Source organism: Vicugna pacos, chromosome 9 (genome assembly GCF_048564905.1).
Source record: "Vicugna pacos chromosome 9, VicPac4, whole genome shotgun sequence".
Lineage (NCBI taxonomy): Eukaryota > Metazoa > Chordata > Mammalia > Artiodactyla > Camelidae > Vicugna > Vicugna pacos.
Window position 1 is genome coordinate 11,447,531 of NC_132995.1, and position 16,692 is coordinate 11,464,222.

The 16,692-nt window shown below is 45.4% G+C and overlaps 1 protein-coding gene across 1 annotated transcript in view; it reads right to left on the bottom strand.

Annotated features, from left to right (window-relative positions):
* SPTBN4 (spectrin beta, non-erythrocytic 4) overlaps positions 1 to 16,026 on the bottom strand; it is a 68,868-nt gene extending 52,842 nt beyond the window's left edge. The window contains exons 1-6 of the mRNA XM_072967028.1: positions 15,953 to 16,026; positions 14,990 to 15,096; positions 13,593 to 13,778; positions 3,117 to 3,268; positions 1,843 to 2,016; positions 540 to 631 (exon numbers count right to left, since the gene is read on the bottom strand). Coding sequence (XP_072823129.1) covers positions 540 to 631; positions 1,843 to 2,016; positions 3,117 to 3,268; positions 13,593 to 13,778; positions 14,990 to 15,068 — 683 coding nt within the window. The 5' untranslated portion in view covers positions 15,069 to 15,096; positions 15,953 to 16,026. The remainder of the gene's footprint in view (positions 1 to 539; positions 632 to 1,842; positions 2,017 to 3,116; positions 3,269 to 13,592; positions 13,779 to 14,989; positions 15,097 to 15,952) is intronic.
* Positions 16,027 to 16,692: the final 666 nt, after the last annotated feature.

Sequence of the window (16,692 nt, forward strand, 5' to 3'; positions counted from 1 at the left end):
ATCCACACTTGCCCCTCCCTCCTTCTTCCAAGGGCTTTGAGTCTCCAGAGGGCACTTGTGTCTCACGCCAGGCCCCTCCCCGCAGGACAGAGAGTTGCAGGACGAGGGGACATACCTAGTGGGGTCTGTGCACCCCATTTCTCGACTCCACTGAAGGTACCAAGACCTGAACTTCCCACCCGAGCTGCCAGAGCCCTGGTGTGTGTCCCCCTAGGCTGAGGGGTCAGGAAAGAGCTCAGGATAGGGCTGGGGGGTTCCACACAGGTGCACATGAGGCCTCTGTGGTGCAGGATGAGATGGGGGAGGGAAGGGGGCTCATCACCTTAGGCATTGCTTTCTGAGAAGTCCAAGTTCTAAATTTGAACCTGACCTTCTAGAGGTTTAGTCATCAAGGTTGGAGGAGTTTGTTACCAGTTTATTAACTTCAGATGTAATTTTGACACTAAGGACTTGGGCTGCCCCTTGTACTCCTGTCCCAGAAGGAAGCCCAGAGGTCAGGGCCTGGCCTTCCTAGGGACTAGGGAGTTTGGGGGGCTCACCCAGCTGTCTTCATCTGACACCACAAGAGCAGTGCGTCCTTGGCTGAGCGAGTCTCTCTGTTGTCCTCAGTCTCAATTTTGATGACTTGAATCTGTGAGGATACAAAACATGGCTACTGGGACCTGGAGGGCTTGAGGCTGCGCAACAGCCCACCCCAACCGAGGGATGGCAGAGATGAGAGATGCAGCTTTAGGCCTGGGGGGTGGAGGCACCACTTTGTCCCCCTCCCCTTCCCCTACAGCATGTCCTTTCCCACTCCTGAGAGTCTTCCCTACCCAGCTCCCTCTTCACCTCCCTATGGCCCTACCCTGGTCCAGCTCCAGTCTCTTCCTCAAGCTCCTGGCCCCTAATTTTGGTGACCACCTCAAATCCAGAAGGATATTTCTATGTCTGATTATGCCCTTCCTCTTGATAAAACTCTCTAATTTCTCCCTATCTCAGACAGAATAAAATCCAACTGCTAATCACAGATCACCTCAGCCCTGCCAACCCTTTTGACCTCATCTCCTCTCTCTCTCCCCTTTGCCTCCTGTTCTCTAGCCTTACTGGTCTTTCTGTACCTGTAACATGCCAAGCTCACTCCTACCTCAGGGCCTTTGCATTTGCTGTGCCCCCTGCCTGGAATGCTTTCTCCTTTCATCTTCACGTCATTCAGCCATCAGCTTCTCTGGTCACTAAGGCTAAAATCTCAACACCATCAATGGGATATTTTACATCCCTTTTACTGCTTTATCATAATCTATTCTCTTTTGTAAAGTTATTTCCACTTCTCTGCCTCGAATTGTCCTTTTCCCATACCTTTCCTGTTTGCACATTGATGTGTTTATTATCTGTCTACCCTCTCCACCACGTCTTGTTCCAAAAATACAGAAAATGTGTCTATTTTGTTTCTGAACTGAAGCAAGATTGCCTGCAGTTGAATTCCAGCCCCAGTACACAGCTGTGTGACCTTAAGCATATTACTTCACCTCTCTGGGCTTCAGTTTTCTCATTGGTAAAGTGGGATAATAAATAGTACCTAATTTATGAGGGGTTTGTGCATATTAAACACCAAGTGCTTAGAACAGATGAAAAAATAAATGATCATATATTATCACCACCATCACTATGATGAGTTAGCGAGTTTTATCAAGAGGAGGGGCATTACATTTTTTTAAAAATCATTTTCACCCCCACCACCTGGAACAGGGTTCCCAGAGCATATTAGGAATATTTTTGGAGTGAATGAATGAATGGGTGAGGGACACCTTCCTACGGCTCCATTGTGGGAGCGGGGCTGGGCTGGGGTCACTTGAGGATCACCTGGAAGCGCAGGATGATGGTCCAGACCAGCCCCAGGGTCAGTCGGTGGTTTCCGTCCACAATGTCATGCGAGCCCACGTTCTCCAAGTGCACGCGCTGCTCCTTCAGGAACTGAAGTGCCTTGTCCACATTTTCCAGGGAGTGGATCCTCATGCGACCACGAGTGGGCCTTGGCTAGGGCGGCAGGGGCATTAGGAGATCCAGAACCTGGCCAAGAGCACCATGCCCTCTACCCTATCTCTTCCAAAGAAGGCCGCCCACATAACTACGCACCCCCAAATTCCAAGTCCAAGCCCAGGCAATGCCCTTCAGTCGCCTCATCAAATACCCAGGACTCAATCCTTCTAAAGAAGCCCTACCCCATTCGTAGCCAGACCCTTACAGGGCGTATTCAAGTTCCTGGACCCGCCCTTTCAATTTAAGCCCCACCTCCAACCTGATAACCACGCCTTTTACCATGCAGCTCCGCCCCCTGTCTGTAGCCATACTCTCGCCTCTTCCATTGGATCTCTGCTCCAGGCGACTAATGTTTTGCCACTAGTTCCATGGCCATATCCCTCACTTCCTCCTTTTTAGGTCCCAGCCAAGGACCACGCCCATTTCTATCAAGCCCCGCCCCACTCCAGGGCTCTCCCCTTGTTTATAGCTCTGTTCCTTTCAACGGCGTTTACTATTGTATAGCCATGCCCCTCACGATTTCCTGAGCTCCAGACTCTGCTTCTTTAATCGATATCTAGCTCCAACAGAAACCAACCCTTTGCGATGAAGCCCCATCCAAGCTCAGAAATACAACTGCAACCCATACAACAAGCCACACTCATACAAGAGTTCCGTCTGGTCCCGCAGCCTCATCCTTCTGATGACAACCGTACTCTCATCCTTCGTAGACCCACTGCAACTGAGTTCTGCCCGTTTTATAGCCATGCCTCTTGCTACCGCACTACGCAGGGCAGTTCCTTCTGATAAAGCTCCTCCCTTCTCCAATAAGCCCATCCCTTCCAGCGGAGCCCCCCCCCCCCCCACCAAGCCCGGAGTCCCGCACTGAACGACAACCCTCTCCTTTGAGGGAATCTCGCCTCGGTTCCAAGCCACAATCCGCGGCTCCTCACAACCAAGCCCTGCCCCTGTGCCATAGCCCCGCCCACCCTAATAAGGGGCCTTTTACCCACCTAGCCTTTCCAGGACGTTCCACCCATCCTTTAGCCAGGCCCTGTAGTAGCCCCGCCCGGGACTCCATGGCCGCCCCCTTCCCCCAGCCCTCCTGGCCCTCTCACCAGCTGCTCCCCAGACAGCACTTCCAAGAGCCGCGTGAGCACGAAGCCATCCCTGAGGTCGGCATAGAGGTCCCCAATATGGCAGCCAACGCGGGCGAGGTGCGAGTTCACCCACTTGGTGAAGGTTTTCTTCTGCACAGCCTCCCGCTCATCTGAAGGACAGACCCTAATGAGGCCCAGTCTCCTCCAGGACCTCTCCCTTCCAGCTTCACTCCAGCCCTCCCCTGTCAACCCCCAGCCAAATCCTGCTCAGGCCCAGCTCTCAGCAACTATCAGGTCTTTGTTCAGGCGGCTCTTTCTACCTGGGAAAACCTCTCCGCCCCTCCTCCCCCGCCTCCTGCCCTCCCCTCCACTGCCCACCTGGAGATGGCCTCCTGGTCCCTTAAAGTTTTCCTGGGATATTACTTCCCCAGGAAGGCTTATCTGTTTCTTACCCGAATCGGCTCTGTTCATTCCTTCAATATTTGAGCACCCGCTATGTGCCCCACGCTGTTCTAGGCTCTGAATACAGACAGAGCCCTTCTGTGGCAGAGCTCAGTTTAGTGGGGACATACACTAGGGAGCCATAGAGGGTTAAGAGGAAGAAGGACAGGATAAGAGTTGGGTTTCAGGGACATCTCTGGCTGCTGTGGGAAGGGTACCTCAGAGAGGGCAAGAATGGCAGCCCGGAGCCCAGGGAGGAGATGAGGGAAAGGACCCCAGAGAGACAGAGAATGAAGTTGGACGAGGGCAGAAGCCGAGGGAATGGGAGAAGGGGGCATACTGTAGAGTTATTAAGAGCTGGCCACTGAATGTCTGTGGGGAATGAAAAGGAATGAATATGCCAGAATGAACATTCCTTGAGGGCAGGAACCATGTCTCCCTTCTCTAGTAGCCAGACAGCCAGGTTTCCAACATCCCTGGAGCAAGGAGTAAGCTTGGGACTACCAACAGGAGGGTAGTGGGAGGATGTGCGAGACTTCTGCCTCGCTTGCTTACAAAGAAGTTGTTTGGGATCTGTCTTACTGTCTTTTTTTTTAATATATAAGTTTTACTATAAGCAGTAATTCACACACTATAAAATTCAGCCTTCTAAAGTGTAAATTCAGTGGTTTTTAGCATAGTCACAGAGTTGTGCAACCATCACCACTATCGAATATCAGAAGATTTTTACCACGCCAAGAAGAAACCCTGTACCCACTTAGCAGCCACTCCCCACTCCCCCTTCACCTAACCCTCAGCGATCATTCATCTATTTTCTGTCTCCATGGATTCACCTATTCTGGACACTTTACATAAATGAAATCATGCAGTATATGGCCTTTTATGTCTTGACTTCCTTCTCTCAGCATAATATTTTCAAGGTTCATTCATGTTGTGCCATGTATCAGTATTTTATTCCTTTTTACAGCCAAATAGCATCTCATTGGGTAGATATACTACATTTTACTTATCTAACCATCAGCTGATGGACATTTGGGTTATTTCTAGAAAACTTTCTGGTGATTATGAGCAATGCTGCTATGAACAATCAGGTATAAGTTTTTGTGTGGACACATGTTTTCAGTTATCTTGAGTATAAACCTGGGAGTAAAATGGCTGGGTCAACTGGTAACTCTATGTTTAATCTTTTGAGGAACTTCCAGACTGTTTTCCAAAGTGGCTGAACCATTTTACATTCCCACCAGCAATGTACAAGGGTTCCAATTTCCCCACATCCTCACCACCACTTGTCATTTTCCTTTCTTTTTTTTTTTTTTTTTAAACTTTATTATGGTCATCCCAGCGGGTATGAAGTGCCATCTCAATGTGGTTTTGATTTGCATTTCCCCGATGATTAACAATTTGAGCATCTTTCACATGCTTATTGGCCATACGTATTACTTCTTTGCTGAAATATCTATGCAAATCCTTTGCCCATTTTTTAAACTAGGTTATTTGTCTTGTTATCATCTGCACTATCTTAGTATCTTTCTGTGAATCTATAATTATTTCATAATTTAAAGGTTTACTAAAAAAGGAAACTGTTGTCTGGCCTTCCTCCCTCTTCCCCCAACTTCCACAGCTTGAAAACCAAGGTCCACAGAGCACAGGATGGGAGAAGGAACCTGGAATCCACACTCACTGCTCAGAGCAGAGCCTCTTTGCCAATGAGGCTGCTCATGTTGGGACCATCCAGGAGGAAGAAACAAGCCTCTAGTCCTTTAAGCCACTGTTGGGTCTCTTTGTTACAGCAGCTTAGCCTGTACAGATATTGTTCACGTTTCATAACTAAATGATCCAGCAGTCCATATTTTATAACTAAATATTTAGCAGTCATACTTTTAAGTTCCCTATGAGTGCAGAAATTATGATTTGTATTACCAGTTTATTCCCAATTTTAACCATCTGAAACCTCACAATAACTTTTCTTCCTAAAGTTCACTTTTTATAACATTTCCAAATATTACATTTGATTCTGGCAGTAGAGAATACACGTAACTAGAAAACTTGCAGTGAAGTGACCTGTATTTCTTTTTCGGGGTGTGTGTGTGTTTGTTTGTTTGTTTTGGTGGGGGAAGGTAATTAGGTTTACTTATTTATTTATTTTTGGAGGAAGTACTGGGGAATGAACCCAGGACCTGGACCTCCTGTATGCTAAACATGCACTCCACTTGAGCTATACCCTCCCCCCAACTTTTTTTATTTTTTATATTTCTTTGTGCTTCAAGTTGGATCTTTTTTTTTTTTTTTTGGAAGAGTGACATTTATTTGTTTAGGTTTTTTCTCAAGGGGGGAGGTAATTAGGCTTATTTATTTCTTTATTTTGAGAGGAGGTACCAGGGATTGAACCCAGGACCTTGTTCATACTAAGCATGTGCTCTACCACTTGAGTTATACCCGTCCCCGCAAAGTTGGATCTTGAACGTTTGCCTTTAATTTGAAAGTGAATATACAGAAACAAGCAGTAAATCCAAATGGCATATCTCGTTTGTTTAAATGTGGGGTTTGTGCTGTTTGGATAGGATGATCATTGATCACACATGAGGAATCGATGACAGAAAAGACGCTGAATTGGGTATTTGGTGATTCTGCCTTCCCACAACCGATGCCCATAGCAGATTGTGGCCACTGCAGAGGCCTGACTGGAACTTTGGCACATCCCCAGTGTGGTGCAGAATGAGGACAACTGGATTCAGTCCTGTCTCTACTGATGGCCACTGTGTGACTTTGAGAGGCCATCCCTCCTCTTTGGGCCTCTCTTTTTCCATTTCCAAAATGAGAGGTTTGGGGGAAGGGTATAGCTCAGTGGTAGAGCACATGCTTAGCATGGACAAGGCCCTAGGTTCAATTCCCAGTACCTCCATTAAAAATAAAGAAAGAAATTAACATAATTGGCCACTCCTCCCCCCCAAAAAAGAAAAAAAAATCAGTAAGAGGTTTGTCAGTGGGTTCTGGGGTACCCTGGATGTTTGGCAATTCATACTTGGAAGACAAGGATCCATGAGAATATTTTTAATTTTTAGTTTCATTCCAATGGTACCCAAGGAAAATTAATAGAAACACATCCTGGACCATCTGGATGGTGACTTCATAGAGGGGGCTATGCTGTGAGCGTTCAGGTTTTGTGATTCATTAACACAGAGCTGGGGTCCAGAACTGAAATGCCCACAGGGGCCAGACAACCAGGCCTTCCTGAAGTGGGGCAGTGGCCACACGGCCCCGGAGAACAGAGCCTCCCAGGAACAAAGGCTCAGTGTTGCCATAATATATTATAGTCCACGAGGAGCCAAAAATCTGGAGACAAAATCTCCCTATTTTTAAATGTTGGCAACTGATTTACGTTTTTATAAAACACAGTGGGGCTGAAACCCAATATGTCCCAGAGTGCCACTTCTGACCTAAGATGACACTGAATGTTTACTGCGTTGGTGAGAGTGTTTGGCTGCCTTGCTGGGTATCTTTTGTCTGCCCCTCCGGTGCCGCCTCCACTCTTCTGCACCTGCTCTGGGCCCAGGGAAGTTGTCTGGTGTAGACCATGTGAATGGGCTCCCTGGCCCATACAGGCCTCAGACTGTCGGTTGGGTTTGGCTAGCCAGAGATGAGAGGAGAAAGAAGGGGCTGAGGAATTTATTCCCTCCCTGCTTGACCAGCTTCTGCCAGGGCCTGGTGTCTCTCTCTACTCCGTGCTCCTCCCTCTCCCTTCCCTGCCTGAGGCCCTAGAGGTCTCCATCACCCTTGTAAATTCTCACAACCCTGCCTACACCTTTGTAAATCGTCCCTTCATTAAACTCACCTTAATTTTACCCCTTTGAGGGAGCTATCCACTTCTTCCTGGCACTCAAGTTGGTCCACAAACCTTTAAGTTGTCAAGACTCCAAACCAAAAGATCATGGTCCTACCTCTGCCATTGTGCTCATATTGAGTTATTTTAGCATTTATATTTTCTTTTCCACTATGGTAGTCATCAGTCACAAGTGAAATGCTTTTCCTTAGAATAAAGTTTTAATTTTTTCATATCTTGAGATTTTTTTTCATATCTAATACATTGAGATTTTCATGGAGCAGGGAATAACTACTCCCTTCTCTACTACTGGTTAAGAAGGAAGCATAGAGTGAGACTTCATATGTAAATGATATGTTTGGCTATTAGTCTGGGAAAAGTTAGGAAGCCAGACCAAGTATTATTAGAAATGTGGGGCCATCATAACCCTCATGTCTGCCAGTGGGAGTTCTGGACTAGGGCAGCCATTCAGAAGGTGATCTGAGTCAAATTAAATCAACGTATACCCACCATGACCCAGCAATTCTTTCCCTATGTATCTGTCCCATAAACTTGTCCAAACTGGTTTACAAGGAGCATGTATGATGTTGTTCAATGCAGTGCTATTTGCGGGGAGGGAGCAGGGCAGGCGGGGGGTTGGAGACAGCCTGGTCTCCATCACTGGGAAAGTGGAACATGGTGAATGCACACCACAGACTCCATGCAGCAGATAGCAGCAACAGAGTAGAGGCACACAGAGCCCCAGGGGTGAGTCTTGAGGCTAGAAGGCATAACGCTGGATGAGAAAATAATGCAAAAAATGCAATAAAGATATAGTAAAATACACATCAATTAGCAATGCCTGCATTCACAAACCCACACATAGGAGGATGCCAGATTCGTGACAGAGTGAACCTGAAGTTCAGTTGGGAAAGGGAAGTCTTCAATAAATGGAGCTGAGTCAGCTGGATATCCACACGGGGGAAAAAAGAACCTTGACCCATGCTGTACGCAGTAATAAATATAGTAAATACCATTTGGCTTATAAATCTAAGTACAAAGGGGATACAATAAGGCTTTTAGAAGAAAACATCAAAGAATATCTCTAGGATCTTGAAGTAGTCAACAATTTCTTACACAAAACACAAAATCTTAGCCAAATAGGAAATAATTATTAAATAATTATTAAATTAGACTACTTGTAAAAGAAGAAATACTGTTCATCAAAAGGCAACATTAAAAGAATGAAAAGGTAAGCCACATCGTAGGAGAAAATATTCATAACACGTGTATCTGACAAAGGACTTGTACCCAGAATATATAAGAACTCCTGCAAAACAAAACAAAACAAAACAAAAAGTAAGAATAGTAATAGGAAAACAAGCACAAGACTTCACAGGAGAATATTCAAATAGTAAATATATGAAGAGGTGCTCCACCTCATTAAATGTTATTAGCTATCAGAAAAATGCAAATTAAAACTACAATAGAATCCACACCTGTCAGAATGGCTAAAATTTAAAAGATTGACCCCATCAAGGGTCAGATATACAGCAACTGAATTGCTCATACACTGTTGGAGGAATGTAAAATTATACAAACTGGAAGTTTCTTCTATAGTTAGATTTACACCTACCCTGTGACCCAATAATTTCACTCCCGGGTGGGTCTAAGCATCAGAAATGAGTGCTTATATCCACCAAAAACACGTACTAGAAAGTTTAGAGCGGCAACAATTTGTCAGGCGAATGTGATAACCACTGCCCTATGGGAAACAATGTAACAATTTGTAATACTACTAACAGTTTGTAGTAATCTAGTTTGTGATATCCCCAACTTGAAGCCACCTCAAATGTTCACCAACAGGTGAACAGATAAGTTAGGGCACATTCGCATTGTGGAATACTATACAGCAATGAAAACGGACGATCTACAAGTAGAGGTAGACATTGATGAATTGAATCTCACAAGAGGAAGTGTAGAGTGAACGAAGCCAGTTGTCAGAGGGGTACCCACTGCTTGATTCCATTTATATAAAGTTCAGTTGCTAGCAAATTCAATGTACACTCCTAGAAGTTAGGACAGTGTTTACCCTGGGGTGTAGTGATACAGAGGCAGCCTGAGTGGGGCTTCTCTGGGGATGTCAAAATTCTGTTTCCTGATCTGGGTGCTAGTTACAAAGGGGCACTAATTGTGGAAATCCTGGACAGTCACAATATATCTGCCCTTCTGTATGCATGTAATACTTTTAATAAAGAGTTAAAATATATGGATACATGCATACTAATCAGCAATGCACGTTTCACAGTCATCCACATGCAAAGGAAAAGATCCGCATTAAAACAATTGGAAATGTGTCCATAGACTGATGACTGGCTAAAGAAGTTATGGTATATTTACACAATGGACTACTACTCAGCCATAAAACAGAATAAAATAATGCCATTTGTAGCAACATGGATGGACTTGGAGATTGTCATTCTAAATGAAGTAAGTCAGAAAGAGAAAGAAAAATACCATATGATATCACTCATATGTGGAATCTAAAAAAAGAAAAAAAGAGGACACTAGTGGACTCATCTACAAAACAGAAACAGACTCGCAGACATAGTAAACAATCTTACAGTTACCGGGGGAAAGTGGGTATAGCAAGGTATAAATTCGGGAGTTTGAGATTTGCAAATGCTAGCCACTATATATAAAAATAGATTTTAAAAAATTTCTTCTGTATAGCACAGGGAACTATATTCAATATCCTGCAATAACCTTTAATGATAAAGAACATGAAAACAAATATACAGGGGAGAAAAAGGAAAAAAACAATTGTTGCATATAGGAGAGAGGGCACTGATGTGATATATGGGAATAAAACAGAATAAATGAGTAGGTTAAGAGGCAAGAGGACTCACACAGACGCCTGACAACAGCAAGCCACACACTGTGGAGCATGATTACAGGAACTCTTTGAGCATGGGATCCAGACAAATTTTTTAATTGTCTTCATGCAAAAACATGTTACCGAGAACTCTGCTTAGAAGTTTGGCCTTAGTTTGAATAGACAAAAACCATGAGAGAAGCGGGCAAAGGGACCCAAAAGAAAATGCGCCCTAGTTGTCTACATCCTATTAGCATTTTGAACAACAGGATAGCAGCATCGCAAAGTTACTGTTATGTTGAAGTCAATTGGTTTTGTGGTTTGGGTCTAGAATCCAAATGATGTGTTTTAGTTGTAGAGAATTTAGGCATAAGAGATATAAACTGAGTTGTGTGGTTTTGTGCATTTAAGAAAACCACAGCTCTAACAATTTAAGAAATTTTTTTTCCTTAAAGGAGGTTCCTACATTTCTCTGGACCAGATGCTGTCTGTGGTGTCATCCAGGGCTGGTGTTCTCTGAATCAGTGGTTCTAAGAGTTGACTAGTCCTTGATCCTCATGTTACCACATCCCACCTCTGCATTCAAATCATACTGTAGCTCCCTGGGAGCCTCACACTCTCAAGAATGTACAAGGCCCTTCCAGATCTGGAACCCACTGGCTCCTCTCTCATCATTATTTACTCACCACCTCACTCCAGCCACTCCCAACTTCTGGAAATCTTACCTCTGCTGTTCCCTCTCTCTAGAATATTCTTCCACTCTCGACTCTAAGGTTCACCACTTTTTTTTGGAGAGGAGGGTGAAGTAATTAGGTTTATTTATTTATTTACTTATTTTTTAATGGAGGTACTGGGGATTGAACCCAGGACCACTTGCATGTTAAGCATGCACTCTACTGCTGAGCTATTCCCACCCCCCTGCCAAGGTTCACTCCTGTTAATCCTTTAGAGCTCAGCTTAGCCCTCTCCACCTCCAGAAAGCATTCTGATTCCCTAGACTGGATCCGGCCCCTCACTTGGGCTCCTACAGTCCCCAGGCTTCCACATTACAGTTCTCCACCTTTGCCTCCCACATCTCAGCCCTGATACCTCTGTAGCATCACGATCTGGCTGGATCTAACTTTCCCACTGGACTGGGCGCCCTGCAGGGGCAGGACCAGAGCTGCCTTATTCACCAGTATGTCCCTCATATTGTCCAGTACAGGCCAAACACAGAGCAGGCACTGAATAAATATTTTGTGGATAAAATAAGAAATTCTAGGAATTCTAAGGTTGATATGTTCCCAAGTTTTCAAATCTAAGACTAGAAATTCAATTTTCAGTTTCCATGAGTATATGTTTATATCATTTGAGGTGTCTCAACCAGAGGAAGATAGCCAACCATGAGTTGAATCTGGTTCAGATTTTGTGTCACATTCCAGTTTTTTGTTTTTTTTTTTAAATTATCTTGTTTTTTGAATTCTTTTTGTAGGGAGAGGGAAGTAATTAGGCTTTTTTTTTTTTTTAAGAGGAGGTAGTGGGGATTGAGCCCAGGACCTGGTGCATGCTAGGCACACACTCTACCACTTGAGTTATACCCTCCCCGCTACATTCAGTTTTTTTTGTTTCGGTTTTTTTAATTGGGAAACTGCATATAAACATCAGAGCCAGCAGCTCTGGGCCTGCATTTCCCCATGGCTAGAGCCGGCGACCAGGGCGCTGTTCTCCAGTTGACCATGGTCCCCAGTCCACTCAGTTGTGTATGTCTCTTGCTTCCCGGAGACCCTTGACATCTTATAAAACAACCTGCTTGACATCTTATAAAATTCCAAGGATCTTAGTATTGTAGAGCCAATGACTGTCAGATGTTGAGTTACTAAAACTCTGAGATGCTAAGGGAATTGATTCTGACTTTTGGATTTTAAAATTTCATGACTATGACAATATATATTTTATGTGTATAACACTCCACAATTTTGAGATAGTAACATTCCCAAGGGTCAACGTGCTAAGGGTCTAATGTTTTAAACGCTTATGACTATGGAGTTACATGTCTCTGAAGGGCCTTTGCTCATAAAGCTTTTTTTTTTCATTTTTTAAGTGGAATTATAGTCAATTTACAATGTTGTGTTAATTTCTGGTTTAAAGCATAGTGATTCATTTATACACATATGTACATTTTCATATTGGTTTTCATTATAGGCCATTACAAGGTATTAAATATAGTTCCTCGTGCCATAGAGTAGGACCTTGTTGTTTATCTATTTTATATATTGTAGTTAGTATCTGCAAATCCTGAACTCCCAGTTTATTCCTCCCCACCCCCTTCTCTGTCTGGTAACCGTAAGTTTGTTTTCTATGTCTATGAGTCTGTCTCTGTTTTGTAAATAAGTTCATTTGAGTCCTTTTTTTCTCTTTTTGTTTTTTTAGATTCCACATATAAGTGATATTATATGGCATTTTGCTTTCTCTTTCTGGCTTACTTCACATAGTATGACCATCTCCAGCTCCATCATAAAGCTTTAATACTGATGATTAAACACCTCTGAGGTTCTAAAGCCCCAGGAATACAAAGTCCTAAGGTTCAAGGACCTACCATTTCAAAGGTCTAAGGTCCTAAGATTCTGTAAGTATACAGTGTTCTGGTCTTCGCTTATATTGTTTTAAAACATCAAAGTAGGGTGACCAACCATCCCAGTTGTCCCAAGACTGAGGGTTTCAGTGCAAAAAGCATAAAGCTGTGGTCATTTTATCTCAAAGTTCTCAGGATCCACGCTTCTAATCTGAAATTCTAAAGGTTTAGAATTATAAAGCCCTAAGGATCTATCTGTATAAGAGTTTTTGTTTCTAAGGTTCTAAGATCCTAGGAGCCAATGATTAAAATTTCTAAGGTCTGTGATTACGAAAGTCTTTTTCCATGAGTCTCCATTCTTAAAGCCCTCAGGTTCAAAGAATTTCTGAGTGTGACGTTCCAAGGTCCTAAGATCTGAGGATTCTAAGGAAATATGCTTACAAAGTCCCACATATCTGGGGTTGTACATTTCTAAGTTTCTCTGGTTGCATTGCTCCATACAGCAGCCACAAGCCACATGTGGCTATTTAAATCTAAATTAATTAAAAAGAAATTAAATTAAAAATTCAGTCCCTCAAGTAGCACATTTCCACTGCTCACAGCCACAAGTACTAGTGGTTAACATATTGGACTTCACAGATAGAGAACATGTTTCCATCAGTGTGGAAAGTTCTATTGGCTGGTCTAAAGATTCAAGTTCTAAGTGTCTGTAACTTTCTTCCCATCTTGCAGGCCATCAAGGTTCTCAGGCACTGAGGTACAGAGTCACCACCCCAGCAGCATCCTCCCTCCCTAACTGCTCTCCCACCCCAGCTCTCCTCCAGGTACCTGCCAAGGCCTTGATCCGGGAGCACTCGAAGAGTGAGGCGCCCGCGGTGGAAGCGGCTGGTTGCTCCCGCTCCCAGCCCCGATCCGGACTCTCCCAGCGGGCTACAGGGTTGTTATTGTTAGGGGCAGGGGGCCCCTCCATGTTGTCCACTTCCCCTGGTATCTGCGCCATCAGGGAAGGTGAGCCTAGGGATAGGGAGAGGCATGTTAGGGCTAGAAACAGGGCCTGAGTTCAGAGGTCCCAGTTCTAACAGTGATTGGCTGTGAGTCCTGTCCCCTCTCTCATCGTTGGTTTCTCTGTGTTTAGAAAGGACATAATAATATTGACAGTAATGTTTACCCTGACCACATTGTAGGGCTGTGGTCAAGCACCCAGCTTAGCGCCTAGCACAGGGTAGAGGCTGGGCAAATTGTCACTGTTATTTTGTTAGAATGATAACATTGTTATCAATAGAAATCTAAAAATACAATAATAACAATTATTAACTTTTATTGAGCACTTGGACTATGCTCAGAACTTTATATGCATTATCTTGTTTAATTCCTACAAATTTAATTCCCTAAAGAAAGGTATTATTAAGCCTATTTTACTGAGGAGGAAACTGAGGCACAGAGGGGTTAATTCACTTGCCTAAGGTCACACAGCTAGTGACTAGCCAGGGTTCAAACTTGGCACTGTGATCGAATTGCACTGATGCCCTCAATTCTTCATCCTTATAGCTACACCCTTTGCCACTTAAATCAGTGTTCTACTCTGGGGATGGGAGGAGTGGGAGAGTGAGGTGGGGAGACATGCCCCACCCCTTGACTCTGGGTTTGGTCACATGACTTGCTTTGACCAACAGAATTAGATGGAAGTGCTGGTGAGTTCTGAGCCCAGGACTCAGGAGATCTTGCATGCTTTTTCTTGCGCTTGACGGTGGCCATGAGAAAAACACTGCTAGGCTAGTCCAGGTCCAAGGCCCTTATCACAGCCAAGGTCAGCTAGAGCAACCAACAGTCAGGATCCCCCTACCCATTCCAACTTGTGAATAACCTCAGATGAGCCCAGCCTAAATCACTGACCTCAGACTTGAAGCTAAATAAATGCTTAGTGTTTTAAGACACTGAGTTTGGGGGTGGTTTCTTGTGTTGTTTTTTTTAATTTATTTGGGGGGCTGGTTATTGTGGCAATAACCAGCATTTTTGTGGCAATAGCTAACTGACATTTTGTCTGACTCCAGAGCTATGTTCTAAAGCACTGCCAGATTGTAAATATGAAAATTAAGGGGATGAGAGATATTAAACACAACTCCTCCACCCTCTGGGACTCCAAACCTGATTCTAAGACTAAGAAAGGAGGGAACTGGGAAGATATCAATGTCCTCCTCAAAATATTCAGACAGTTGTCAACCCACCAGATTTTAGGAAGTCAGGATCTAGGTCTTGGTCAGTGTAGCAGAGGCTGTCCCTTTCAGTGGACACTCCAAAATCCATTATTATTCTTCCCTTCTTCCATGGAAAGCTGTAAGTGGACACATAGCTACTTACCACCTGTGTGACCTTGGCCAAGTCACTTCCCCTCTCTGGGCCTCAGTTTGTTCATCTGTAAAATGGTAATTAATGATAATAGTACCCATTTTCTAGGGCGTGTTTGAAGATGAGAGAATTAATAATGCAGGGAACATGGTATCTAGTTGACAGTAAGCCCTCAAAACACCAGCCTTGCTATTATTAGTCATCCTCTGGTCACGTACCTTAGCAAATCAAAGTGCCTGTGCTGGAGTCAGACAGAAATGAATTCCAAGTCCTGCTTTATTCTTGCTGTATCTTTAAACCCGATTATCTTTAACTTGGCGTCTCTGTGCCTCAGTTTCCCTCCCTGTTAAACGGTGAGCACAACTGTTTCCTCAATGGAGGATACATGGAGAGGGGGAGGCACTTAGCGCTTGGTGAGCTCTCAGTCAGGCCGGCGGGGGAACAGCCCTGGCCATTACGTGATTCAGTGGAGAAGGGAGAGCGGTGGGGGAGACGGAAAGGGGTGTCCTGCGGCCACAGAAAAGGTTGGCTCCGCGAGGCTAGAGCTGGAATCTAGGATTGGATTCTTTAACCCTTCCAAGGCCGCGCCTCTCTCTCTCCGCAGTCTAGTCACCATTCCCAAGGAGGAGGGCCTGGAAAGGACAGGCTTGTCTGGAAGACCCACGTATGGTGCGCAGGCTGGACTGGGTTGAGGGGTAGGTGCTTATTCTGCCCTCGACCCTCTGCCTCCCCAAGCCGGGGAGACCCTGTGGGCTCAGGCCATGCCCACGGCGCGCGGGGGAGGGATGCTCGGGCAGGTGGGGAGATGCTGAAGGGGGGCTATCCGCCCCCACGCCGCTCACCTGGGCCCGTGGCCGCTGGTGCCGCTGTCCCCGCTGCTCGTCGTGCCCGACCTCCCTCCCTGTCGGCGTCCGAGGCCCGGCCCGGCCCGGCTCTGCTCGGCCCCACCGGCCCCGCCGCTCGGCCAGATCCGCATGCGCCGCCGCCGGCGCGCCTCCTCCCGCTCGCGCGGACGCCGCGCTCGGCGCGCCCCCGGGACCCCCTCCCGCCCGCGGTCCCCCGCCAACCCCGACCGCCTGCAGCGCTGGCCCACGCACGGACACACACTCGGCCACGGTGTGCGATGCACAGATGCAGGGGCCGGAGGTAATGTCACACACAGTCACACACTGCCACACACACGGGGTCGTATACAGCGTCACAAACATTATCCACATCCACACACACAAGTCACCTCCTCGTTTGGGGTCACACAGGGTCAAATATTCAAACTGTCTCACGCAGTAACAAGCTCACACTAGTTCCCACACTCAAGCTGTGCCCGACAGCATCACACAATGTAAAACACTCAAATAGTGCCACCACCATTCACACGGAGTCATACATGAGCACACATGTGTCACACACTGTCGCACACTTCCATGGGGTCACAAAGTGTCATATACTCACACATCACCACGGCTTCACCATCACACAGTGTCACACTTTTATACACAATCTTATTACACCAGTTACACATTCACATGGGGGTCATACGTCCTGCACTGTCACACTCATACATCACAGAGTTACAGGTCATAAA